The 27,351-nt window shown below is 42.0% G+C and overlaps 1 protein-coding gene across 1 annotated transcript in view; it reads right to left on the bottom strand.

Annotated features, from left to right (window-relative positions):
• Positions 1-27,351, bottom strand: part of plxna2 (plexin A2) — a 175,454-nt gene that overhangs the window by 122,569 nt on the left and 25,534 nt on the right. The window contains exons 2-3 of the mRNA XM_088289798.1: positions 21,200-22,520; positions 15,789-15,971 (exon numbers count right to left, since the gene is read on the bottom strand). Of these exons, the coding sequence (XP_088145924.1) occupies positions 15,789-15,971; positions 21,200-22,390 (1,374 nt within the window). The 5' untranslated portion in view covers positions 22,391-22,520. The remainder of the gene's footprint in view (positions 1-15,788; positions 15,972-21,199; positions 22,521-27,351) is intronic.

Here is a 27,351-nt window from a genome sequence, read left to right as displayed (position 1 = left end):
GCTTTCGGAGTGTTTGCTGGAGACTTGTACTATGTGGCTTTACTGCGTTCCTCTTTTTGTCTTGCACTCAGACGCGGCTTAGTCTTTTGTTTGCCTTTCTGTATACGCAACTGGCTAAAAGTAAGCAACCATCTGAGCAAGTGCATGCTGCGTCTGTTCCCCCAACCCCGCCCGAATACAAGCGAGGCTACAGAGGCAACATAGGGTGACGTGCAGTGGAGGCAAAAAAAAAAATAATGGGATTTCGGAATAGGTCGGGTGAAGTAAAGACAGAAGCAAAACGGAGGATGCTTAGGAACGTTTGCATCGCCGAAGGTTTGTGCCCCGGCCAATGAGCGGCTGCATGACATTCCAGGCTTGATCCCGTATAAACCCCCTCTGTTACTGGAAGATCTGATTTGGAAATAAGAGGCCAGATAGGGGGCTTGGAATGGCCTTATAAGGGATTGCTGCCTGGCCTGGAAGCATCACGGCTAATGGAAAAGCTGCGGAGAATGAACGATGGGAGGTGGGAGTATCAACTGAGCATTTTTCAAAATATAAGATGACTTCCCAACTTGATTGATATCGAAATTGACCTTTAAAAGTCAAAGAAGTCATTGACGGACTACTGGAAGGGATTGTCTGTTGATTTGTAAGCATAATATTTTGCGAACATTCGAGACATCTTTAAGATGTTTTTCACCAAAGTGTGGTCATGAGATAGTTTATTGAGAGAATAATTACAGATTTAGAAAGCCGTCATCATTCGCTTTAATTTGAATTGCGATGGTGTGTGGTTTTGAGTTTTGACAATGCCAAACTTTGCCCTAAGAGGCAATTAAATAAAACAGCAATTCATTGTGTGGTTGTCTCGTCTGACCTTCTATTCCAGCTACCAAGGAAAACAAAGATGGAAATGTCATTGGCAAAAGAATTAAAGTTGTATTCTTCACTTTAACTGCAATAGTTAGCGATAAAAGACCCTAACTCAGACGTTGGCGATGATGGGCCCGTGTTAGTTAAAGTACTGATTAAAATTCTGATTTGAATAATCGTCTTCATCAAATCAGTCATTTGCAGAACACAATCGCTATTCTTGCTTCATCACATCTGTTGCGGCTTGTTATGGCTTTTACATTTTCATATTGTTCAGTGTGTGCCCTCCCAGCTGCAACTTTGACTACTTGATTTAGTGGACTGCTTGAATACAGCCTGTCTCTCTTGACTGGGTTTTAGAATTGAGGGTGTTCTGTTTCAAAACGATAATCATGACGTATATTTGAGCAAACTAGCATGTCGCTGTTTCGCATCTCCTCGTCAAGATGCTCAGACAGCCAGAATCCAAGAACCGGCGTTGGATCCCGATCCGCCCTGCTAATCTGATCAGCGGCACTTTGTTCGACAGCATCTTATTTAAAGAGATGAGCATTCCCGGCATGTTGTAACCCAAACACCCTTTTATCCCCTTCTGAGCCGACGAGCTCGGCGAGCCGACGCAGTCATGCGATCCGCCGCACCTTCCGGGCCGAGCGCCATGACCCCCCGTGGTCCAGACACAGCATCTATCTGGCCCCCCACCAACCCACAAATGCTCACCCAGCCACAACGATCCAGGCTCATTAGGTTAAAAACCCGTGACACAAGCATTTCTAGCCGTGCTCTCCATTCCTCCCCAATGTATCCATGCGTGCGGGTGCATGCATTTACGTGTGATGAAACACTCTTGAAATAGAGTGAAACACCGCGTCTTTCAATGTATGATCAAGGGAATTCTCGCACACCTCTCTCATACAAATAGGTGGCTACAATTGAAATGTGCACCATGCCAGAGAATATAGTGCATACTCATAAGGGGAATAGAAAAGTATTGCTATGACAATAATGTACTACTTTTTGCTACATTTGAACTTTGCAGTCGCCATATGTCTTTTTTTGCTCAGGAAATCAGATTTGGAATCGTATTCTTAAAGCCCATCTCTGGATTGAAAGGGAAACATTATAGAAAACTTACTTTAACTGGTCTTAATTTCAATTATTTATAAAATATGCTACAAGTCTTTATCCTCGAGTCGAATAAAAAAAAAAAATAAAAATAAAAAAAACTACTTAAATCGGAAAATTCTCTTGGATTTAACTGAATCAAATTGCTACATATTAAAATTAACGCACCCGTTAAATGTATAACACTCCTACTACTACTACAAGAATCGTATTGAGTCGTCTCGTGAGAGATTTATACCAGAAAGAAAATGGCCGGACATTGCCGATGATTTGTTGTTTCTTTGAATTTAATTAACTTGGAGAGTTTGGGCTTTGGAATTTTCACTTGTTGCGTATTAAAGAAACATGACAGAAGCGACAGCCATACCATAACAAATGGAATCATAATCCCATTAAATCATATCAAGCCATATATTTTAAAATCGTCACATACATTAATCGCATCGTACCCCACGTAACGCAAATCAAATTGAATCGTATTTTATGCGAGATGGTCACCAGATATAAATTGATTTGACATTGCTGATGATTTGTGCTTTCTTTCAATTTAATTAGAGATAAAAATGGAACTGAATCGAAACATTACATTTTGAAAATAGGACATCCTTAAATCGCATCGTACCTCTTATATTACAAATCATCTTGTGTGAAGACATGCGGACCCCCATCTATGGGGTCACATTAAGACACCTGTCTCCTTTACACTTACATTTACAACTTTATTATTTTGTATTTCCACAGTTTTTACAGTAAAACTACTGTAAGTAAATCACAAGTAATTTATGTTATTATAACCATGCAACCGTTTTTTTTAATCCTCTTTTCAAGGATGAGGAAAAACAAACAACTTTGGGAAGCAACATGCAAATGATCTTGACAAGATCTTTGCCCTCTGGAACTTAACTGGCAACAATTCTCACTTGGAACTGGTTCATCTGGTTTACTGCTCGCCCATTATCACACGTGCGCATAAACATACCACACAAGCGCTTGCACCCTGCAAGCCCAACAGCTGCTGTCAACCGAAGCTGCAGATCGCAACGTAACACTTGGGAATTTATTCTGAGGAGGCGTTTATAACTGGTCCTTTGAGTCACAGACAACTGTTGTTGGCCTGCAGCTGTGTTGTAATTTAAACAAATTGTCACATCTCGGTCTTGGGGATGTCTGACCCGTGCCTTTGGCTTTGACCCTTACCTTTAGTCAAGTTTCCAGGGGCCCCCTCGGTGTTTTCCCAACCGCTAACCATTAGAGTTTAATGAGTAACAGTGGTGACGGTGCTGACCTGTGAAGGAGGGAGGCCACAAACTCCTGCTCTGTGCTTTGAAAACCTCGACCTCGCTAATAATAAGTCAGCGTCGGGGCACTGGCGCTCAGGTGATGCAGGTGCTTTTCACAATTGCAAATATTCCCATGTGACTTTCACTTGTATGACAATCTAGATTACCATCACTTCACGAGGAGCCACCAAAGGAATAAATATGACACAAGTTTTCTTCAGTATTGACTACCTAATTTAATGAAATAAAACAAAAAAGCTGGAAGTCCTGTCACAAACTGTAGGTTACACATTTTTACAAACTAAACTTTTACCAAAATCAACATGAGTGGCTATAACCACAAGGTAAAGGCATAATTGCAGAATAGAAAAAGGCACAATTATAACAAAAAAAAAGTGTCATGAAGTGGAGTACAGACTATTTATTATTAAAAACTAGAGATCCATTTTTACTGCCCGTCTAATATTGAAAATGTATTTAGAACACATTGGAAAACTAATGCTTCTCATAACTGCTGAAGTGGTTGACAGCGTTTACAAATGAGGCTTGAAATGTCTGTGGAGATACTGACAAATTCTCTGCATACTAATGTTGAAGTGGTGAACAGGTAAAGGTTGCATGAATGACTATCCCTGGTGAAATATTATCACGCGCTATTATCGCTTTATCGCACTTCATTAGACTGATGGTCGGGTGGAGTGGTGGGTGGCAGGCTCTCGGTTAGCCCGGGAGAAAGATGAAGCGTAACGACGCTGGAGTGAAAGCGAAACAAGAAAAATGGCTCTCCCTCAGTCTGTCTCTGTCAGATGATGCGGTAAACAGGAAGATCTCACAGCTGTGGTATTTCATCTCCCAACAAGAAGGGACATGGCGCTTTACCACCAACCCTAATTGTCATAATCGCGACGCATGTCGGCTGAACGGAATGATGAGCTTGCCGACCGTAAAGCGTCAGGTCAGAAAGGCACAAAGGCGTCTGTCCGAAGCCACAGACGTGCCGTGTCTCGCCATCACGCTTGTATGTTCGTCACTTAGCCTTTGTGTAGGCAACAGTTGTTTGGAATATTTATCAGGATGTACACATGCACATGTAAGAAGGAATTGAATCTCCGCCTTGAAATATAGAATATCCTATTAAACACTAACAGCATGTTTTGGTTGTTTTATTGTGTGAAAGAAAGACAAACAGTTTTCATTTTTACCACTCATATGATCATTAATTATATTAAACAATTAGTTGATTGTACAGTAAATAAAGATTTTATGAAGCCAACCCCAGCGTCCTTGTGCTCCATCTTACAGGTTGCAGTCTATCTGTGGTCAAATATTGCTCCTAAGTTGACCAAGTATGAGTTTACGTCCTCCCGTTTTGTCCTTCCAATCCCCCTGTAATCTAATTTGGGAGCACTCAAAAAAGGCAACGGTAATGAATGAGCTAATCACAGTTATCTGGCCCATTCCAGCGCTTTGTAAAGCAAATCAATAGCGTCTGGCACTGGGCCAGACATCCACTTGGCTAATCTATTTTTAGCATTTTTTTTTTTGGTTTCCTTGACTCCAAACAATTTTTACGTCTGTCCCTTTGTGTACATCAGTAAGGTCAGGTTGTAAAACGACATCAAAGACTTTTGATTTATTTCACTGCAGCGGCGAACTGAGAGGACTTTTTTTTTTCTTTGCTGAAAATTAATGCGACTTTTAGACTTGAGGAAAGGAAAAACACCATCACTGAGACGTTTCTACAGCAACACATCAATAAGAACAACACCGGCTGATAAGAATTCCTATGAATTTCAAATGTTCTCCCCTCGGTAAAGCCATTGGCTGCGGACTAAACAAAATATTAATAGGAAGCCAAGTGCTGGACTTCCTCATTTTTTATGTATTTTACATCTGAATATAAAAATGCTTTAACTGAGTAGACACTTGTGCTCTTAAATTGACATGCGACAAGAGTACGTCAACTGTCGGCCTTCTATACAGTACCTTGAAATTAGACTCAAAGAATTTTGCAACCAATGGCGCAAAACTTGACTTTGAATTGACTTGCCAAAATAAAAAATAAAAAACGAAATAAAAATAGTATAAATACTTTGAGCTACATAAAAGTACAAAAAATATTGTGGGCAACTGGTGCTTTAAATAGGATCAGAACTTTAAAAAAAAACGAGCTCGTATATTAGAAGCAAGGATTGAATGAGTTGTGCTGCAATAACATCGTTGTGGATTTACACGACTGTGTCTTAGCGTCCTTTGGGAGTCGGCTACATTTTCTGTACGTCTTTGGGCTAAATGAAGGCTGCGATTATAGAATCTGTGTGTAGTAAAAATGTAGGCACTGTATGAGCATTAGTCTCCTGTTGTTAGATAATGAAAAACGCTTCCTTGGAGACACCGGCAGAGAAAAGAGCAAGCAATTAGTGGAGGAGAAAGGAGTGGGAGACGGATCGGAGGCGGGAGAGAGCTGTTTGAATGCGATTAATGAGATCACTGCAGGGTAGAATGTGCCTCTGTGATAGTCGCAGCAGAGGAAGAGAAGACGGAGAAGACTAAGAATATGCGGTGAAGGAGAGGAGCGAAATGGAGAATCGAGAGCCAACGGAGCCAGCTGGAGTGGGACACATTTAAGGCCTTGCTGAGAAAAATAAAAGGCTGAGACGGCGAGCAAAAGAAGATGTAAGGCTAGCTTGAGTGCGACTGCGGGGGCTCTGCAGACCTCCACTGGCCTCTTTACGCTCAAGTGTTTGGGGGAGCTTGGGCCAAGTCTGCTACATTGAGATGATGAATGACATGAAATAATGTCTGACGCCCTCCGCGGCCTCTTTGGCTGGATTAGGTTTGACAACCTAGACGGCGGGAGTCAGGGAAAACTGGTCAAGTGGAGGTCAAGTAGATAGTCAACCACATCCACCGGACAGTCCAAACACTTTTTAATAAAGAAAACTAGCATATTGTATAGAAATAACCAGGTTTTATAAAGTGGGGCTGAGCACTAATCGACGGTGACTTGAATTGAGTGTCAAATTGGCAAATGAGTTCTTCTAGAGTTGTGTCACAAATATGGCCACACACACGCACACACACACACTAACACACAAAGGTCCATCTGTGACATGGGTGGAGCAGATGCGCCATGTGAAACTCAAAGCAAAGGTGTTCGCGTCTCTCTGAAATATTTAGCCGACGATTGAGCATTAAATGAAAGTGTTATGCCGTCAATGAAGCTCAGCTAGAAAGTTTTATCAAAATCTTTGTGACTTCATTGCTCGCCATCTCAGGGAGTTTGGTCACTTGCATGATGGAGCAGCGATGAAAATAGCGCTTAGCATAATGCCAGCTTGCAGCTAAGCGCAGCAACACATGGATTTCACATTGGTTAAAAAAAAACAAAAAACAAGTAGTTCATTAGATAAATGGTTGGGAGAACAGCCTTGGTTCTGCCATCAACAATGTACGACGAGGGATCCTGGAGGTTAAAGTTATCTTAAACTAAATGTTGGTGCTGCGTGACAGTGCGTCGGTATACTCTGATATGAAGCTTGGCAAAGCACATGGACAAACTTAGGGTGTCGTACTATAAAGTTTCACTTCATTTATTAATATGATAAAACTGGATTTTCCATTGTTCTGGACATTATGCCTTTTTTTGGCAAAAGCAAAATTTGTTGCAAATTCGAATGGATTCAAATGTCGGTGCAAAGTGTAAACGAAGGGCAATTGCAGATTTGGGCTAAGAATTGCTATGCTATTTGGGTCACATTTTCAATATTATTTCCAATAATTGAAGAAAATCTTCAAGAGCTCTGGATGGATGTCATTTGTAGTTTTTGTGGAATGTATCCAATTCAGGATGAGTGGTGAAAGGGCTGAAATCCGTGTTTGAAGCAGATGATTGGCAGCAAAGCAGGGAGCGAGTAATAACGTGTTATGCATTCTTATCACAAGCTCAAAACACATTATTCCTTATTTTGTATTTGCCGTTTAGCTACAACTAAATTGCCGCCTTCAAATAAAAACTGCCAAATGGCTGTTGATTTGCGTGAGGTTGATAATAAAAGGCAATTATTTGTTTTGTGCTGCACTATTAAAATTTGAAAATCCCCTCTGACAGAACAAAATCAGCCATCCTGAAGAGTTTGGAGAGACTCGACAATGGTATACCTTGTGGTAATTTTGTCGTCTTATCTTGGTCGCTCCTTGTTAATGTAAGTCATGCTGTCACAATGGAAGCATTTAAAATGCAAATGCAAATTCAAATAGGTCATTGTTTCTTCACAAAAGGTGTGTTGTACTTTTATTTAAATTGCATTTGAATATGTCATACCTGATATTTGGATTTGCATTAAGAGCCTGTAGTCCTCCCCAAAAATGATTGGCATTGTTTCATTTTGCCGTTAAAGAAACAACGGTTGAAGACTGGCAGCCCTGAACCACGTCGCCCTTGTTATGCCACATCTTACCGCTTTTTGTTCTTTGAAACAAGTCTTTCAATTTCCTCATTTTTATTGTGTGGTTTTATGGTTTTAGTGTCTCACATTCTTCAGTGCTTCGCTCAACTTTGCTTAATAAATGGAGCCGACTTATTGGGAGGAGCAATAAAACTGTGGGCATGCTTTAAATTGATTCATGTGTATTGGACTGCGGATGATTAGCTTTTTACGTTGGATTCTTCTTCTTATTTCCCGACAGGACAGTCTGAGGTTCAGAGTTAAATATCGTCGCATTTGAATGCACACATCAGTTTTAACAGAATAAATATACCGTGTGAGGATGTTGACATATGATTGCAGTCTCGTGACAGCAGATGAGAATAAACGCTCACAACGTATGCGCTAACCTCACGAGCCTGGGTGACCTCACTCCGTTCGCACTCACTGTATAACAAACATTTATATTGTCTTCACTTTAAATCTGTGTTTATTTGTTCGTTTGATTTCCTATTAGAGCCCATTTGGACAGTGAACCAAATGACTGAAGTGAGTCATCTGTTGCTTCCAATTGGAGTGAAAGCAACATAACTTCCGTGGTGGAGATTTCACCTCCATGTTCAACATAAAAAACAACCAATTGCTTTATCAGGCCTATTCCCACAAGGAAACGTAACTATGATTCTTTTTTTTTTAAGTATTTAGGTGAAAGGATCGTCTGTTCAAAGTCATTTGGACCACTTTGCCGACAGGATGAGATTTCATTTATTTGTTATTACAGGCCTCAGCTGTTGCCTGGAGCCTCACTCCACGTTTCCCTTTCTGCTGTCGTCTCCCTGGTCGGGGAGGGGCGTAAATTGGTGGCAGAAAGGGGTGCTGACCACTTGTTCACGATCGCTCAGCGGGAGCAGCTGCGTGCGTTTACGAGCCTTTCAAGCACCCGACCCTTTAAGCATCGTGATCAGCTGCGGCCCTCGGCAACGCCACGCTAATTTACACTCTTCCAATGGTGCGTTGGCAGCCGAGTGAGCTGGCCATTAACCCGCTGTGATGCCAACCAGCCCGACAGGACACGGGCCCAGTTAAACACCTGAACCACCCTCTGAAGTGGTCCAGCTCAGCTGCCTGGCGTCACGTCCAAACAGACTGCAAATGACTCATCAGCGCGTGATGGGAAGGATTAATTAGCCCTGAAGATGCTCGTCAAGGCTGAAAGCTTCCAGGATAAAGAGCCAGCAGACTTTCAGCGCAAGTCAACTTGTGACTGTCAGCAAACATAAACACCCGGCTCACAGTGTGTGATGAGAGGAAGCCTTTGAATTTACAGGCAGAGCTATTTGTGCTGTGAATGCTGCTTGCCACATCAGAAATGTACTTTCGTGTGGGCCAAAAGATGAGGGCTGCCCAAGCAATCAAATGAGATCTGATATGAAAGGCGTGTCAAAACAATGCCAGTAATTAACAAAATCAGAGATATAACAAATTAATAATAGAGTTTTTAGTAAAAAAAAAAGTTCCATAGGAAATTGTGTCAAATGAACTCATCAATTCAGATTTATTGATTTATTTATTTTATTGTAAAATATTGTTCTGAACAACTACTTTTGTTCATTGTCATTTGGTCATCATCAGATTTTTTTTTATATCACTGGTATCGCGCTGTTTATGGCACATATGTTGATGTCGCCACCTCCAAATTTCTGTGTTGAGGTTGCACTGGAAATTTCATGACTGAGGCGGTAGTTTGAGTCACTGAACGTGTAGTGGTTCACTCTCCTAACTTCATTGTGGGTATTAATGGTTCAGTTCCGAGTTCCCACTCATAGACATTGTGAATTGTTGTCTGTCCTCAATATCTAGAACTGGACTGCAAAACAGTGATAGACCAATGTGTTTTTTTTTCAGGGACGGTTATTAGCAGTCAAGGAAGCAGATAACCTATATTTGGAGCCATTATTCATTTTCAGTGAAAGAGGAAATATTAGCATCATAATTCTTAAAGGGGAAGTCAACCCAAAACATTTCTGAACTAGAATATGTTGAATGCAGCCACACTACTCACGACATTCTGAATAATGTTAAATTTGCAGAATATGAGTTTTAAACCATCCCAGGCTGAAAATGACATCACAGTTGCTCAGAAATCAGGTTGACCAATCATGGCTAAGCGCCAGGAAAACAGGTGATCTGTGATTGGTTGTTACCTGAGCAACTGTCATATTTTCAGTCGACAGAAGTGACAAAATGGCCACCCCTGAGATGGCTTAAAAACGGGTAATTTTGCAATGTTATTCAGAATGCTGTTTAGACTATTGAAGACACATATTATTGCGAATAATTTTTGGGGGTAGACTTCCCCTATAAAAAACAAACGCCAACTTCTAACTTTGTTTTGTCTTTAAGCTTATTGTCTTAGACAATATACATCCTTGTTTTAAAATACTAACAAAAATGTTTTAAGAGCTCAGAGGTTTATCAGCTTGCCTTAAAAAGTTAATTGAAAACATAAACACATAATTAACTCCCTATAGTTGATCGTTGTTTTAATTTCAAACAAAAACTAAAGGTGCAGAGAGAGCGTTCCCATAGTTAGCAGCATTTTCTATAAAGTTAACTGATTGGAAAATTTTGGCTTTGCGGCTAGAAGATGCGCAGTTCCATATCTCCTTGTGACAAAATAGTTCATCAATAAAAGATCATTGTTCCCAAGTACTACCACGGTGCCATGCAAGCTAAAACTTGGACACTCCTGTTACTGAATACGGCTCTTGTATGAGATCCCCGTGACTCGGGCATGCGAGTTTACACCTATAAAAGAAACAAATGCCACACACACCGCATCAAATCCTGCTGAATCTTGATCCCAATATGCTCCCAGGTTGAATAGCGCTTAACCCACACTGTCTACGTGAGGGACACACAGGATGGATGATGTTGTTTGCCGTTGTCGAGCAGGGGGGAATCCGGAATGCTCATCTGCTGTGCTTGCCTTTAACGTCCCCATTCATCTATCGCCGGCATGTCTTTTAACATCCAATTTCATATGCGCAGCCGTGGCCCCCGTCTCCATCCATATCAAAGCAAGAGCTCCCAGCAGCTCGTCTCCTCCTTAATGTTGTCGTTACTCCCCGCCAGTGTCAGGCCCAGCGTGGGATATGTCTGGTTTGCGCACTGCACGCAAGCACTACTCCAATTTGCATGATGCAATTCTTGGCTGATGTGTTACTGGAGTAAACCGCACAGCGGATTGCTATTCGGTAATTTGACCTGGGGAGATTCCTCTGAGTCGTCCTCTTGTCTCCGGGTGACTATGATGCATCAGTGCAAGTGTGAATTTAAATAGAACATTAAGTCTAAAGCCTCGCTTATGTAGCAGCACTGTCACTGTCCTGTTTGGTTGTGATTGCGGCTTGTTTTGCTGTACATGTAAAAAAAAAAAAAAAAAAAAAAGTGCCATGGCCCATTGTATTGATTTTTTTTCCTTGCTGCTTTCTGCTGAGGTGAACACCTTCTGGCCTCCACAATCAATCAGCGGCATGCACAAGTCAACAGCCTACCTTCTCGACTGATGTTACTCCATGTTGAAAATAAATTTACACCCACATGCATCCTCACAGCATGGAGAGTTGGGTTGGGCACGAGCGATTGGGAAAAATCATCACAGTTCTGAGCTAAACCTCTTAAGATTTGAAGACACAAGCCAAGTTTTTAAAATAAATCCAGCCTACTGTTCTTTGATGACAAATATGAGATTGGCATCACGTTGTAGTTTTGAAATCATATCGATGTTCAAACTTTGCCAAATGGGGGAACGTCACTCAATTTACTCGACTTATGTTACACATGCTATGGTAATGCTTACATAAAGAATTTTTCGTGTTTGTTCAAAATGGCAAGGAACCAAACTTCCGGTTTATTTTGTGTCTTGGTGTCAGATGCGCAATTGAGGCCCTGCCCACGGGGAAACTCCGCCCTCCGTCTTTTTTTATGTTATCTGTCAAGATGAGCAATTTCAGGAAATATCCCCATTGACCCAAAAAAAACAAAAACATGCTGTACATACGTATTCTATGCTACAAGTTTTGCTACAATTTCATTGATTTATAAATGTTCTTTATGATCATCCCTGATAGAAACTGAAGCTCAGGGCACACCAAAAGCTCAGATTTTGAATTTGGGGATTTTTGTGCCGATGGCTCCTTTTAACAAGAAAAGGAAAAAGCGCAATAGAATAATGTATTTTTAAGGCAGCTTGCTGTAATGTTCGACATCATCAATTTGAGCTTAAACCCAATGTCTGTTGGTTTGTGGTCTGCATCCTCAGATAATGCGCTAACTACATTGTGAGTGGTGACGGATACATCTCCTTTTTTCAGATTAATTGGATTAACCTTTACCAACTTTGTTTTCACAGTGAGACTTCAACATCCAGCAAAAAAAATATATAAAAAAGTAACCGCACTAAATTCCAAGGACTCATGCTGGTGTCGATTCAATTCTTAATGGTAACCAACCCATTTTCCTCACCTCGCCTTCTTAGTGACTGCTCAGTCTTAACCTCTCAACCTTAAACAATCCCCTGCAAAAGCTTGCCAGGAAACTTGCTCCACACCCCCTGCCTTCGCAAAGCTCCTGCACAGCCCTGGGAGCAGTTACGGTACATGCTGCAGCCTATCTGCTGGGAGGAGGCTGAGGATTGAATGGGTAAATGAGGGGTGTAGGGCCAGGGGAGTGAAGGTTCTTTGGGATGGGAGCCAATCCAATTACAGGCAGCAGCGCAGACTCGCTTGCTTTGGTAGAGGCACTGAATTTGCATTTCCAAGCCGTTTTGCACCCCCCCCTCGTAAACCTGCTCCTCAAGCACATACAACCGCCACCTTCCTTTTGCTCCATATCGTCCTCCGATGACTAGTCGGGGCTGTTCACCTTTCCCAATGCTACTGCTCTTGATCCTCCAATAAAAGAGGCGGAGGGCAGAGAAGTGAAGATCATCAGCACAGCATTGAAATGTTGTCACCCTCCAGCTGTGGCTTGTGAAGGAAGCCAGCAGCGTCCAAGCACGCTCAGCGGGAGCTTATCTGGCCTGTGCAGGGCTCCTGCCCCTCTGGGACACCTGAGGGAGCGTATGGGTAACACTGCCGATAAAAACACATCCGTGTTTAAGATGCTTGGAAACTCAACGAATGCTTCATTATTCACAACGCGCCGCAGAGGTTATGTTTGCTTTTGCAACAAAATTTGGTCAGTCTGTTTCATGCACATCATGGCGATGTCGGCATAGCAGTGTGCACTCGCATGCAAATTGTGACTAGTCCTCGTCCAATGATGCATTTGCATAGAAATGTCTGCACCACAGGGGGCTTTTGTCCCAGCTAAACACATTCAACACGCAACATCAAAAACAAATTCTACGTGACTTAAGTCACGTTAACTTGCTCTTGGAACTCGTATTAAAGAAAAAGTACTTTCAATTGCATGCTCAAAGACAATCACATCTCGCTCAATTGCTCTTAATATTGTATATAAACTGGATATACAAGTACTCGGTAAAGCAGTAAGAGAAAACAAATAGGTTCCAATATTGTCATCTTAAACTAAACTGACAAAAAGAATGAAATGTAATAACAGAGAACATTTTTGGAACCAATTTAAATCGATCCAAATTAAATGGTAAACTGTGTTCTGCAAACAAAATAATTTCTGTGGACTGAGGCGAGTTTTTGCCAGTTGAAATACCCAAAAGAGTGATGATTCACTAGCGTATACCTCAGTGGGTGTAACAATTATCCATTAAACGGCAACACATATTAAAACATGCTTCCTAGTCTCTGTACGCAATATGGAGTGATGTCATAACAATTTCTTTTCATGTCAGGGGTCACTCGTCACTCAGTCATTGCAACTACGCCTGGTAAATTGATGGCTGACTTTTGTCCTAACGTCTGTTGGGATAGACTCCAGTGCACCCGTGTCACTGGATGAAACACATTTTGTCCCTCACCTGAAAAAATATTAATTGCAGTGTCACATAACAGGGAATGCTGAATACTAATATCCCCAAAATCATATAACCATTTTGGAGACTTGAATCAACCAGGAATTGACAATTATTGAACATTTAAACCAACTATGGTGGTACATTTTGGAAGCAACAATTTTTGTGAAAAGCAATGTTGTGCAAATCTTTCCCATCATAAAAAAACATCTAAAATCTGAACAATTTGAACCAGATCAACCATGACAATTTATGTTCGATCTCAGATGTCCCACTAAATATTTAAATAAACCATTGTAGACTAAATTGAAGGATCTGTCCCGTGTGCTAAAGCCATTTGGAGGTGGAAAAGCTCAGCAATCATTTCCTGCCCTGACTACTGGACCGTGTAAAAACACTTCCATTGTAGGTGGCCTTCTCCCATCATGGTTAATTCCTCCCGGTGTTGGTGTTTCTGTGGTTACAGTCACGCCCCTGAGAGCAGCCAGCTTTAGTACACAGCGGCAGGAGAAGCTACTTTGCATGGATTCCCAAGCAAGTGACAGCAGATCGCAGCTGTCAGCCTCGGGAGGACTCGGGCAAGTCAGACAATGGAAGAAAACTCCACTCTAGTGTCTCATCTCATTTAACCAAGTATGAAAAAAGGGATGTAAATAATTTAGCAGCACAAACAGCAGAATACATCCAGTGAATATTCTCTGCTCCACAGCCTGATGTATTGATTAAATTATGAATAGGCAGAGCCCAAAATAACTCGCGCCACGGCTATTTGTGCAGCAGCAGGTTTGGAAGAACTTTCTGAAACAGGTGTGTAGAAAACCTTCAGTGACAGTCTTTTGTTTCTATTGCAGCTGTTGTGGGGTCGGCAGAAAGGGAGGTTGGGGGGGGGGGCAGCTGGGACACACTAGTGCAGTCTATTGGTAGGATCAATAAATGGACAATAGCGCTTCATAGATAACTAGAGCTTCCAGTGTCAGTCAAGTATTTGCACCCTGTCACCTAGGTTGACTCGATTAGTTGAATATTCAGCCCGTTCATCACTTGAATGTAACACAGGAAAACAATTAGATTGCGATATCTGATTTAAAAAATTGAGACGTAATATCAGTAGTACTAAAGATTGCCAAATGCTTCCAATTTGTTGCTTGATGTACAATCACGTGAATGGTGAATTCCACAATTTGATTTCCTTACATGCAACCGGTCGGTACCAGAAACATCCCATCGCAACGTGTTGTGGTAGATGTCACACGGAATGGTACGAAAGTTGCCACACCAAAGACAAGCTAGCAACCTGTGCACTCTGTAAACATCAGTGCAAGCAATTACTTCCATTTATCAAGAATGCATGCTATACACATTAATAAAAAAAAATCTTTATATTATGATTATATTACACTCCATTCCTTATTATTACACCCTTCAAGCCGGAGGTCCTGCGTTATAGCGTGTTTTCTATGGCCTGGGCGAGAACTTCCTCATTACAGACTGGCCTGCAGCCATTTACACTCTCTGACGTCCCTCATCCAAGACCGGAGGGGGGAGGGCGAGGGGCACGGGCCAACTCTCAATGGGCCGCAGGCGGAAAGGTGCCTATTAAAATTAATGGTCCATTGCGGTTTATTCAACAGGGCGACACCTGAGCTCACTTAACTAGCAACTGGAAATGACAACTACAATGAACCCGCCATCATCATTACGCCTAGTTGCTGTACTGATAGCCAGCATTAAAAAGGAAGGAGGTAAGCATGAACCATCTGTGCAGTCGGTTGTTGTATTTTATAACAGTTTCGACTGACCAATAAAGTCCAGTAATGTGTCGTGGCGTAGTTCAGGGGTGTCAAGATCCAGTCGTGGAGGGCTGCTTTCCTGCATGTTTTCACAATCTTGCCCGGCTGTAACCCACCTGATTCAAATGATCAGCTCATCAGCAAGCTCTGAAGATCAGGTGTGTAGCAGCCGGGAGAGGTGGAAAACATGGAGGACATGGGCCCTCGAGGACTGGAGTTTGACACCCGTGGCATAGTTGGAATAGTCTAGAATATTGCGCCGCAATAGTCTTTGGTTCACCCATTCCAAGTACGAGAGAAAAACAGTACTCACCTTCTTCAGGCGCCCGCTCTTTGTCCCCACAAAGGCCACACAGTAGCCATTGTAGACGTAGGAGATCACTGAGGTCATGCGGTCGCGGGTTTCAGTGTAGAGGGTGTGACCGGATACCAGTTGGGAGCCACCGAGAGGCTGGTTTATGTCCAGACCGCAGAAAGAGTCATCGATGGGCACCGGCTACATATTGAGAGAAGAAGACAAGAGCGATCAAACATGGTCCACTTTGACATGTAACACACCACAGCGAAACGAGACAAAAATACTTCAGAGTGAGACAGCCCGAGAAGCAGGCGAGGCATCGAAACGACGACAGCTGAGTGAGGAGGGAGGAGGAAGGTGGCAGAGGAGGCAGAGTCAGACAATTGAGGGGCAAGGAAGGTGAGCTTAGGGGAGCGAGGCGTAGGCAGTGGCACGCAACGGACTCCTCGGATGGACTAAAGTTAGCATTCTTCTCCCCCTTGATAGACGTGTTCGGTCGCTGCCTGACTGAACAGCACCTTGCTCTCACTGTGGCTCATTACGCCAGCCTACAAAAGGGCCTCGGATGGAAAACAGATGCTTTTTGATAATGATGAGCTGAGCCACGCTGACACATTCTCTACACATTCACCGCAAGGATGAAGGTATTCTATTGAATTTGGTCAAAGTGTTTGAATCTCCGAATACCTGAGGAGTTTGGAGTAGCTTGTGAGAGAAAAGTAAAGAGAAATCATAACCAAGTATCACGAATCAAGAAATATTACATATCATCTTGTATGGATGTGAACACCCACTACGGGCCCTATTTTCATGCCCAGCGCAAGTCTAGGGCAAAGCTCGGTCTTAATGTGTACATGGGTGGAGTTTTCTTTCTTTTGACATTTTCATAGACGTACGCAGTTAGAAAAGGGAGTTTGCCAGGGTGTGGATACAGCCAACTTTTTTTCTCCCCATTCACACACAATACCCACACACATAGCTGTACCGTGAATGGGGGGTGAGTTTAAAAAATATATTAACTCATTCACTGCCATTGACGGATATAGAAGTAAAAAATTAATTCATTTATCTGGGCTGCTCGTGAATGGGTTAAAGATGCTAACAATAATAACGCGTTAGTTTAATTGAATTCTACAGTGATAAAAGAGGGGTTGATGCAATTTTCATAATTATGGTTGAAATACAATGAGATCAAATATACTTGCACCTCCGGCAGATCCATCATCCTCGTTACGCCACTTGCGCCACAACTTAGACCTGCATCCATCTGGTCAAAAGATTAGTCTACTTCCAGCACACAAATTGTCAAGTGCACCGGAGGCATGTATAAGAAACCACCCGTGGTCCGCCGGAAAGCTCAGCATGCGCATGTGCGCTCTCTACAAAAATAGAGTCCTTTGTGTCTGAATAGCAAGCAGTCTGAAGCAATGTAAACTGAATTGACTTTCAGGAACTTTGAAAGGGTCTTCTGAATATATCTCACTTTAACACGTTTTGGTTAAAATGCCGTGCATATTGACTCGAGAGGAGCATCCTTTTTTGGTATTATTTCAAGCCAAACAAAGAAACTTTTGATTTTTTTTGTTTTTGTTTCGTCTGTGCTCAAGAAACTCCATCCATCACACGCTATTTGAATGAAATTCAGTGTTTTGACTCACAAATTTTTCGTCCATTCCGAATATCTTCTTGTCATCATCCGAGAACCAGCAAGTACATGGTAAATCTGATTTCTTGTTTCACTCTTGCATGGGGTTGTGTTCCATTGAGTGCCATTCTCGTTTTTGCTATCAATGCAAGAATTGTATTGATTTGAGTTGTGTCCAATGAGCGTGCGGAAACTAGGGAGTAGGTCACATGAGTGCAGTTCAGTTCAACCGTCTAACATTTGTTTCAGATGGTACGACACATTGTGTTTTGTCATTGCTAAACTCTCTCCGAGTATGTTTGCTTCTCTCTGCAAAGCCTTAAAAGCTATTTCCATCTCTTCATCCTCCCTATGTGGCTCTGTCGGCAAGGTTTGAGAAGGGAAATGAGAGGGGATTTTTGGAGTAAAAGCTGTATAGCTGGAGGGGAATAATTGCCTAAGCGTTTATGGCCACGCCCTCCTCTTGAATTGATATCCTCGTTATCCATTTGTCACATTAGTGACTATCGCTACAGGGACGTTCCACATCAGTGTTCTTGGTTATAAAACACAAAGCTCGAAGTGTAAATATTTAAAAGTTCACTTACATCGCACTCACAGCAAATAAATGCGATGGGAAATCTAGCAGCTGTTTGGGAGAAACACACATAACCAATAGCAACAAGCTATAACGCACGCCACAATTCCTTTATATGTTTTTTGGGGTTCCAGACCATTTGATTGCGATTAAATCGGGATTGTTTTGGATGAAGCATGGTTTAGCACACTTGGCAATGTAGAGGCAAATCCCGACGGACCCCATGTGGTTTAGCCTCCCCGCCCTCCCCTGCTTTATCACAAATCTTACTCTGGCAAAATAGCAAAAAAAAAAAAAACTCCAACCATTATCTTTAGTGGAGCTGTGAGGCTAAATATAGCACGTAACTCTTCATCAAAGAGCAGTGTAACATTTAATCCAAGCAGAGACCAGGGTTTCTGTCCCTGTCCTCCTTCACATTCAAGTAATCTCATTAAAAAAAAGTCTTTCATTTGGAATGGAATTGGAATTAAGTTTGTGCGAGATGTGACAGGATATCGGCGCTCCGAAAATGTTTCTCCCTGCATCGTTATCAATCTGAGCATCCCTTTGCTCTGACTGAGCTTAATTGGTAACTGTGGTGTATGATAGTTGATAGGCGTCAAACTGTCCTGATAAGACAATCCCACAGAGCAGTCTCTTCTCTGCAGGACCCGACTATGGAGATGTAGTGACTCTCCAGATGGCATAAAGCTGGACGGCCGGGTGATAAATCTTTGATTGGCTGCTGTGTGTGAATCCCTCAGCTCAACCTCAGCTCCATTTCCCAGCCTCAGCCGCGCGGGCAGGAAAGGAATGAGAGCTGGGGGGATAATTAAGGAACTTGCTGCCTGCCGATTGTTAGCAGTGAAACCGAGGAAAGATGCTTTTGACTACTTGTGGAAATTGGGGAAAACCAAGCACGGTTTGCAAAGTTAAAAATACATATTTATGGATTTATTTTGGTGCCTGGTATTTGTAACTTGTGTACTTAACATGCCAATGAACTTTTATTAGTGTCCAATGTCAACATGAGTATTCTCCCGCCATGTACTTTTACACTTAATTTCAAACCAAAACTAATGATGACCCCATTGTCAACCTTTAAATACAACCTGACATCTCCGCTAAATGACAATTTTGGTATCATGAATCTTTTCATTTGCACGCACTGTTAAACGTGTGCATTTCACTTGGCAATGAAAACATGGAAAATCAAAATGAGAAAATTGCTTGAACCACAATGGCATCATTTTTATCCACATTACAGATATTCTGTAATCTAACCTGTCAACGGTTAATAAATTAAAATTATAATAAATGATGCTGGACCTTTTATAACGCAATAGAAATGGGTTTTTTTTCCATCATCGATAAAAAAACTGAAAGCAGTATATAATCCTACATATACCTATATAAATATATATATATACCTATACACACATATACACACACATACATATATATATATATATATATATATATATATATATATATATATATATATACATACATACATACATACATACACAGTATAAATATGCATGATTAATTTAATTTGTCATTTAATATGAATGATGTCATATCATATGATCACCATAGCAGACTTCAATGGTGCAGCTCTGTTCGACTCGGGGATTTAACAGCATGTAGACATTGTTAGCGCGGCTCACATCCTCTTGTTAAACGTCATCTGTATAAGCTTCCAGACTTCCTCATCCATTGACACCCATCTGCATAATCCATAATATGGGAGGGATTTAGGGGTACGAACACGGTTTTAAGGACGGAATTATTTTCTTTTCACGAATATTGTGCTTCCTGGGCTGTGTCATGTGACATCAGAGCCCCGCGCTGCTCCAGCTGGCAGAATGTAGTGGGCGGCGCAGCATGGCAGGTGACGCCTGGAACCCTTCAACACATGCTGAGATGATTTGAGATTCCGCTGGAGACTGGTGGGAACAAAATATGCGCGCATTTGGCACTACTGTCACTGCGGTTTCTTCAGCCCCCGCGTTGCCCTTCCTCTAACCTCTTCTTGCTCCTCAGAGACAATAAAAGAAAACAGTGCCCCTTCATGATAACCATCAAGGCACTGATTTTCATAAAAATTCTCAATGTCCACCGGGATGGATTAGCAACAAAGTAAAAGGTTATCAAGACGTACAGCACAGATCACAATAGGCCTGCACGATATGCGGTTTTAACATCGCGATTGCGATGTGCGCATGCGCAATAGTCACATACGACGTGCAATGTTTCTATCTTTTTTTAATTTTTTTTTAGAACACAGAAACTTTTGGTTTGTTTCATAAAAGCAGCACGCTACACTATGCTCTTCATTGTAGGGACTACACAGACCGTCTTGCTCACCCCCACGCTAATTAGTCAACCCACACGCCTTCACAAAAGAGAGGTTTAATCCGCACGCTCGACAAAAGGTATAAAATGTCGTGGCGCACGTATTTCTATCAAGTGGCCATCCCAGAGCTGTCTAATAAACAAAGCAAAGTCTTCCCAAACAGAGCTATTTGAGTCATCTGGTGAAAATTTTTCTCGTTTTAATATCGCAATGCACATCGCAGCATCCCCAAAAATCGCAATGTCTTTTTTTTCCAAAATCATGCAGCCATAAATCACAAGCATGTACTATGGATATGCAGCACACAACTCATTAAGCTTTTCTTCAATATCTATTAACAATTAAAGACAAAGGAGGAATACATCCTCCTGGGGAATGACGAGAAATCAAAAGACTGAAATGATAGCAAATCAGTGGCCTCCCTTCCAAAAGATAATTGGGCGTTTCACAAGGAAAGGCGTCGGAAGCACACACAATTGCTTCCTGAGCACACAATTGTTGGTTTTAAACCAAAGGAGAATATTGTCACTTTGTTATTTTTAGGCCATTTTATTGGCAATTTTGTTTCTTTTTTAATGAAGTGAACATCATATTACAGTCTGTTCTATGGGCTGTTAAATCTGCATGTCTAAACAGCCAAACGTGTTTTCTCCACGTTGTTTAGACAGAGCAAAATAATTAAAACAGTCAAGATAAGGGCCAATTATTCTTATTTCAATTTAATTAAAAAATTGTTGCAATGACAAAATGTCATCATTAATGATACTTTCTTTTTTTTTAATTATCATTATTATATTAAATAATATAACAGAAACATGTAACAATGCTTGCAAACGCCTTCGTGTCTAACAAGTGTAACTCACCGCTTTGGTACACTGCACATCCTTCCCAAGCAGCCAGTTGAGCTCCAGGTGTCCCTCGCCCTGGTAGCAGGACTGCAGGCGCTCTTTGATGCGTGTGTTGATGTCGCGGATTGTGAAGGCGCAGAGCGCAGAGTCATCGGGCGGACGGTGAAATTGCTTCTGGCCTTTGGAGAAGACGGCGAAGAGCACGTCGTCTTGTGCGCCGATGTGAAGCGACGCAGCGAGGACGCTGCCCGGCTTGCCGAGGTAGGCCGCCTGCAGGAGCCGGTACTCTACACCATTCTTCACGCAGCCGATGGGGAGGGAAACGTATGAGTGAAACTTGCGGTCGTCCTTGCAGAGGCGAACAATGCGAGAGGTGTAGAAGAGGTCGCTGGCGGAGGCGCTAGATGACATGCCGTTTTCGGGCGTCTCAGGCTGGACGGTCAAAAAGTACACAAAGCTGCCACTTGCAAAACCATAAACGTAGTAGATGTCGAAGTGAGACACCAGAGCGAGGGTGTCTGACGGAATCTTGATTAACGAGGACACAAAGTCGGTGTGCAATTCGTAGTCAAGCATTGCGGACGATTCTGGGTCGCGGGGAAGCTTTCGGCTGGATATGGTAGGGAAGTAGTCCTGTTTTCCATCAACAGCGGTGCCGATAAACAGTGTGCCGTCCTGGCCCTGCGAGGGCACGATGACCCCATACATGGTCCCGGTCTGATTGACACTGGAGAGGTAGTGCTCTTTCTTATGGGAGGGTTCTACTAAGATAAAAAGGTCGTCCAGTCGGAGGAGTTTGCAGACGCCCTGGTAGAGGCTACCGCACGCCAACAGACGATTCTGCGAGTAGTCGATGAGGAGAAGCTTGTTGACGTTGTTGGTTGAGACCAGAGGCTCCGAGCAGGGCTGCACTATCAGGGGCGGGTAACAGGCCTTGTTGTCGTCCTCTGGGCCCGTGTCATGGGACACCAGTAGGGTCAGGTTGCCCGAGAGCTTGTACACACGGTTCACGGCGCCAATGTACACGGCTCCAGTGGTTCGGTGAACAGTCAGGTGGTTCAAGAACCAGTCCCGCCGCTCCGGGTGGAAGCTCGTAAATGTCTGCCCGCTGCATTGAGAAAGCAGCGCTAGTAGCCAGAAGGCTAGCAAAGGAGCTAATAATCTCATTTTGCCCTCAGGCGATGAAGTCCTGCGCAAAGCCTTCATATTTCCCAGACTTTTCAGGAAAGGCTGAAAAGTGAATGGATGAAGAAAGGAAGACTGATGAGGACCTTCTTGTTTTGGTTGCTGAAGGCTAACTTGTCCGTCCAGGAGTCACAAGCCTCTTCACCTCTTTCTGGGGAAAAAGAGAAGAAAGCGAGTGTTAATTAGCCTATATGACTCACATATTGAGAAGGTTCAAGGTTCAACTTGGGTTAAAGCAGCGTGCAACCAAGAGTTGGGGCGAGCGGATTAAAAAGACAAAGGGAGGAAATGGTTACAGTGCACATTCCAAAGGAACTGCTCGGACACCGCATGAAATTCGAGGCAAGATACAGCAAGAGAAATTAGCCTGCCTTGACTCACGCAGCGGTCCCCATACCCACCTATCGCTATGACACGACGGCAATGACACTCATTATTCGCCCTCTATTAAACCATTGATAGATAATTTAAAATAAGATTTATTTCTGACAGGCAGAACAGACACTCTGCAGTAGAGAATTTAAGTCCAAAATAAAACCTAAAAAATTAATTTAGGATTAATTTGTAAGAAATTAATAAAAGTGCACAATAAAAGTGACAACTCCCTGACTTTTAGTCTTTGTTCAAAATAAATTGCAGTGAAATATGGCAGTTTCAACTCTTAAATTAAACATAGCACAAGGTGACACGGCTGAAAATGTCACAATGTATTTCATTTCATCTGATATTGATGAAAACTGCTTTTTTAAAACCCATTCAAAATCATTAAATATTACATAAATGGATGAAACTGTCTATCACAACTGACTTTGGGTGAGAGACTACAGAGGTTATATTCTAGACCAGGCGTGGGCAAACTAAGGCCCAGGGGCCACATGCGGCCCGTCAAACGTATTAATCCGGCCCGCCAAACTTGAAAAAAATTATATGAATAAACCTTGTTGATGTTTTGTTTTCTAAATACTGTGGTTTTTCAAAGACATATATATTGTTGTGATGCTTTTGTTCATTTTCATTTAAAATTAAATGTATTTTTTTTCTCCGATGAGGTGAGTAAACAATATGATACATGCGTCACAGACTGATTTGTAAAGGTTTACTGTTTTCATCTGCTGCCGATATTAACAGATTGATCCCAAACCCAAGAAAGGGCCTCGCACATTCCTAAATGTTTGTGTATGAGACACAAGCAGTACGGGTACAGCTATATCACGCGGCATTTATCAGCGCACTCCATCATAAGCAGCAGTGCGAGAGGCTAACAAGTGGAGAGACAAAGGAGGCAAATCCCAAAATCAAGTACGATTAGGCGGAGCGATCCAACAAGGGTAATTACAGAGGAGCTGGAGGAGGTGCGAGGAGGCGAAAAGGGGGGTTGGTTGGGCTGCCCCGCATCATTCACCAAGCTCTGAATTTGCATTTCCAGCAGCAAATGCGTCACAAATCAAAGGTGATGAATGTGTCTGGAATAATCAGAGAATTAAGAGGCACTTGATGGCATGATGAGGAGATTCAAGACATGTTTGGGATTCCCTCTGAAGCTCATCAAGGCAAGAATTCATTCTTTGTCTGCTGGCAATGATCATTTGATACTAAATTTCAATATAATATGGCGTGCCCGTGTCAAACTCAACTAATGTATTTGCTCTCTTCACATTGAGTTCCTTTTTCATTCTCACTAAAACTCTTTTTTTATATACTTTGACTTCCAGTAAACAAAGACAGAGCTCAGTACCTGCAAGTGTCTCATTACATTTATTCTCAATACGAACATTAAATTCTAAATATACACACAATGGAAGAAAATGTGATGACTAGGCTGTATTGCAGTGCAATTCAACTTCACATTGCATGCATTCTTTGGGGTTTATGTACCATATTTTTCGGACTATAAGGCACACTTAATATGCTTTAATTTTCTCAAAAATCGACAGTGCGGTTTGCAACCGAGAGTGCCTTATGGATGGATGGATGACGCCTTTTCAGTTTGTCGTCTTTAATTCTAATTCCTTCCTATTCTCACCCACATTTAATCACAAACAGGTGTTGATTATTTTGCGTCATACCGGAACTAGAAATTGGAGTTTTCAACTTTAAATATACAGTATGTATTCTCCAATGCGAAACCATATTTGCATTGTCCAATCTTTCCGTATAACAGAATTTCCTTATGTGGGAAACGACCACTGCACTCTTCGTCACGCATGCGCACACACACCCACACGTCACACAAACTTGTCACAATCTTCGCTACAATAGAAAGGACGTGCAAGTATGTTAACAAAATACTTCTCCTGTCGTCCTCTGTGCCCATAGATAGCGCTATTGATCTAGCCTTCTCTCTAATTAGTGGTCCAGTTAGCGGGATGTTTTTAGCACGACAACAGTTAAAGCATTCCAGGACACGTTCATTTATGCCGCTGTACTTCGTCCGTCAAGCCGCAAGCAATTTCCTCTGAGAAGGTAAACTGCCGGAATCGTACTGAGCCACAATCGATTACTTGTTTTTTTTTTTTTTACTTCGTATCCCGCTTCGCTTATTAGGATGTATTTCACTCTCTTCCACGGTCATTACGGTTCTTTTTCGTTTGGATGTCATGGTCTACAGACGTAAATGAATACATTTTAAATCTTTCGCAACTTAAGTAAAACGCATGCCAAAGAAGTCATACATTTCGCCGTTCTGGATCCGATCATGGCGGAGCGGTCAAAGTTTTTCCGTTGTATGGGGCGGGAACTGCTTGAGTTTGCGCTACTGCGGGCTTCGCGAAGCTTCCGGGTTCCGGGTATCGGAATTACCGTTGTGAGGAATCGATTGTTAATGTAATACAGCAGGAGAAAATTTTATACATACGTTTTTTTCCGGGTGAAGGGATTTCCGTTTGACAGAGGTCCGTAGGTGGGAATTTACTGTACTAATCTACAGTGATGGTGTGCAATTTTCCAGTATGTCAATAACTAAATTGCTCAGCAGGCTACACAATTAACAGTTAACTTAACCGATTTTGAAATATGAGAGACAGGGCAAGGGGGGAAAAAAATCACCGTTTGTGTCAAGTGCTTGTCCTCTTACTACTCTCGGCCTACTGTTAGCACCTTGGTTCTTCTCGTAATTTTCATCGACGTAAATGGCCTCTGGGACACGTTTTGCAAACAGCAGCGCAACCAGTCGCTCCTCCTACTTGTATCTGGCTACAGTGCAAGCTTCAGGTCGCGTTCCATGGTCACTGTTCATAAATCAAAGCTATTTTTTTCTTTTTATTTTTATTACTACTTTATGGCAAAGTTATAATATCCATAGCTCAGCCAAGCTTTAATATTGCTTTAATATTTTTTTTTCTTTTATGATTGTCAGCCTGATCGTTTTTTCTGAGCAAACCGGGAAGGACAAATTGATTTACATGCCCCACGCTACAGGATAATTGCTCAGTATAATCTTTTAAACGTCTGAAAATTGGGCCTTGGCTGACTTTGATTGCAAGGGAAGGAAAATGCACACATTTGGACAGATTTTTGCAATGTGTTGTATTTTGGTGCCCACAGCAATTATTTTTTATTTTACCCCAAATTCTAGTCAGCCCACCACTTTATTCTTGTTGCCCACCACTTTATTTTTTTGTATTCCAGGTCAGGGCATGAATATGTTTAAAGAATCATTCTTGTTGCATTCATATGGTAATTTCTGCCTCTTTAAAACGGACTCACCGTAAAGAAAGAACAGCACTTTGAAGCAGATAGTGCAAACGCTTACAGCGGGGTTGTTTTCATTCTTTTCAAACGCAACACTCAATTGCTGAACTCGGCGAGGTCGGCGTCGGGTGTGACAAAGTCGCAGTCACGCTATCAACCAAAACAAAGACTTAGTTCTATCCATATGAATGGATCACCTTGGCGGGGGCACACATTTACACCGTTCATTCGGTCCCTGTGTGCAGCATGAAAAGGGCGTAAGCAAAGATGGATGAGAGTCAATGTCATACACAAACCATTTAAGGATGTTGCAGGAGTCGCATAAAAACTCCCAGGGGGTAAACGGTCACAAGACTTGTGTGAAAAGCTGGCTCAGCAGCCGGCTGATTTTACCTCCAAGGGGATCTACTTTGCACACCGACTGTGTACAAACTCAAACAAAGAGCATGCTGGAGGACAGGCGAGAGTAAGACGTGGGCGGGCCGGGTCTCGTCCCTGCTGCTGTTCTAGGATATATGGGCTAGAACTCCTCCTACACATTCAAAACAGCTTGAGCAGCTGCCCTTAGGACATTTGTTTATAGACATATGGGTTAATAAACTTTCAATATGCAGTGAAACGTCAGGGTCTATTTGTGTCCCTGTAAATTAATGGGACGACTCCGAATTTGGTCCCGGGTCTGCTGTGTTCAGTCTGTGTTTCACAATTCTTCTCATTATCAAACTTGAAGTTTAATTATATTTCCCAGCGCGAGAATATTATTTAATGCAATATTTTTATGTGTAGGCGTAGTGACCTGATATCACTGTAGAAACATTTTTTTTCTTTCTTTTTTTTCTTGCCACCATTTAATGGCAATTTTCAAGCACTTGTATTTTGGTGTAACAGCTGCAAACCAATTTTGAATACGGTTTAACAGTCAGGCGTTAGCCTTTATATACAGAAGCTTTGCACACCTTCATGCATTTTAACATAATTATATACCATCAATTGCTTCTATGTTATTCTTTGCTGTGTCAAAAGTGTAAAAGCCCTGGAAAATAACAGCCCAAATAAAACAGTCCACAGATCATTTGCGATCATTTGATAAATGCTTTCTGTTATATGACAAAATAACCAGCTACATGTCCCCTCATCACAACTGAACTGACTTGATTTCTAGACACTAAAATTATTATCAGTTTAACTGCTTAGCAAGATGAGTGGCATGCAAAAAATATCCATCTATTCATATCCTGATTTTTTCTTTTTTAAATCCTCAATAGGGTCACGGGTGAAATATATCCTGGTCC

The sequence above is a fragment of the Idiotropiscis lumnitzeri genome, chromosome 3 (assembly GCF_059441095.1).
Source record: "Idiotropiscis lumnitzeri isolate Australia: NSW breed Sydney's pygmy pipehorse chromosome 3, RoL_Ilum_1.0, whole genome shotgun sequence".
Taxonomy (NCBI): Eukaryota; Metazoa; Chordata; class Actinopteri; order Syngnathiformes; family Syngnathidae; genus Idiotropiscis; species Idiotropiscis lumnitzeri.
Note: the sequence above shows the minus strand (reverse complement) of the source record. Positions and strands in the feature narration are given on the sequence as shown.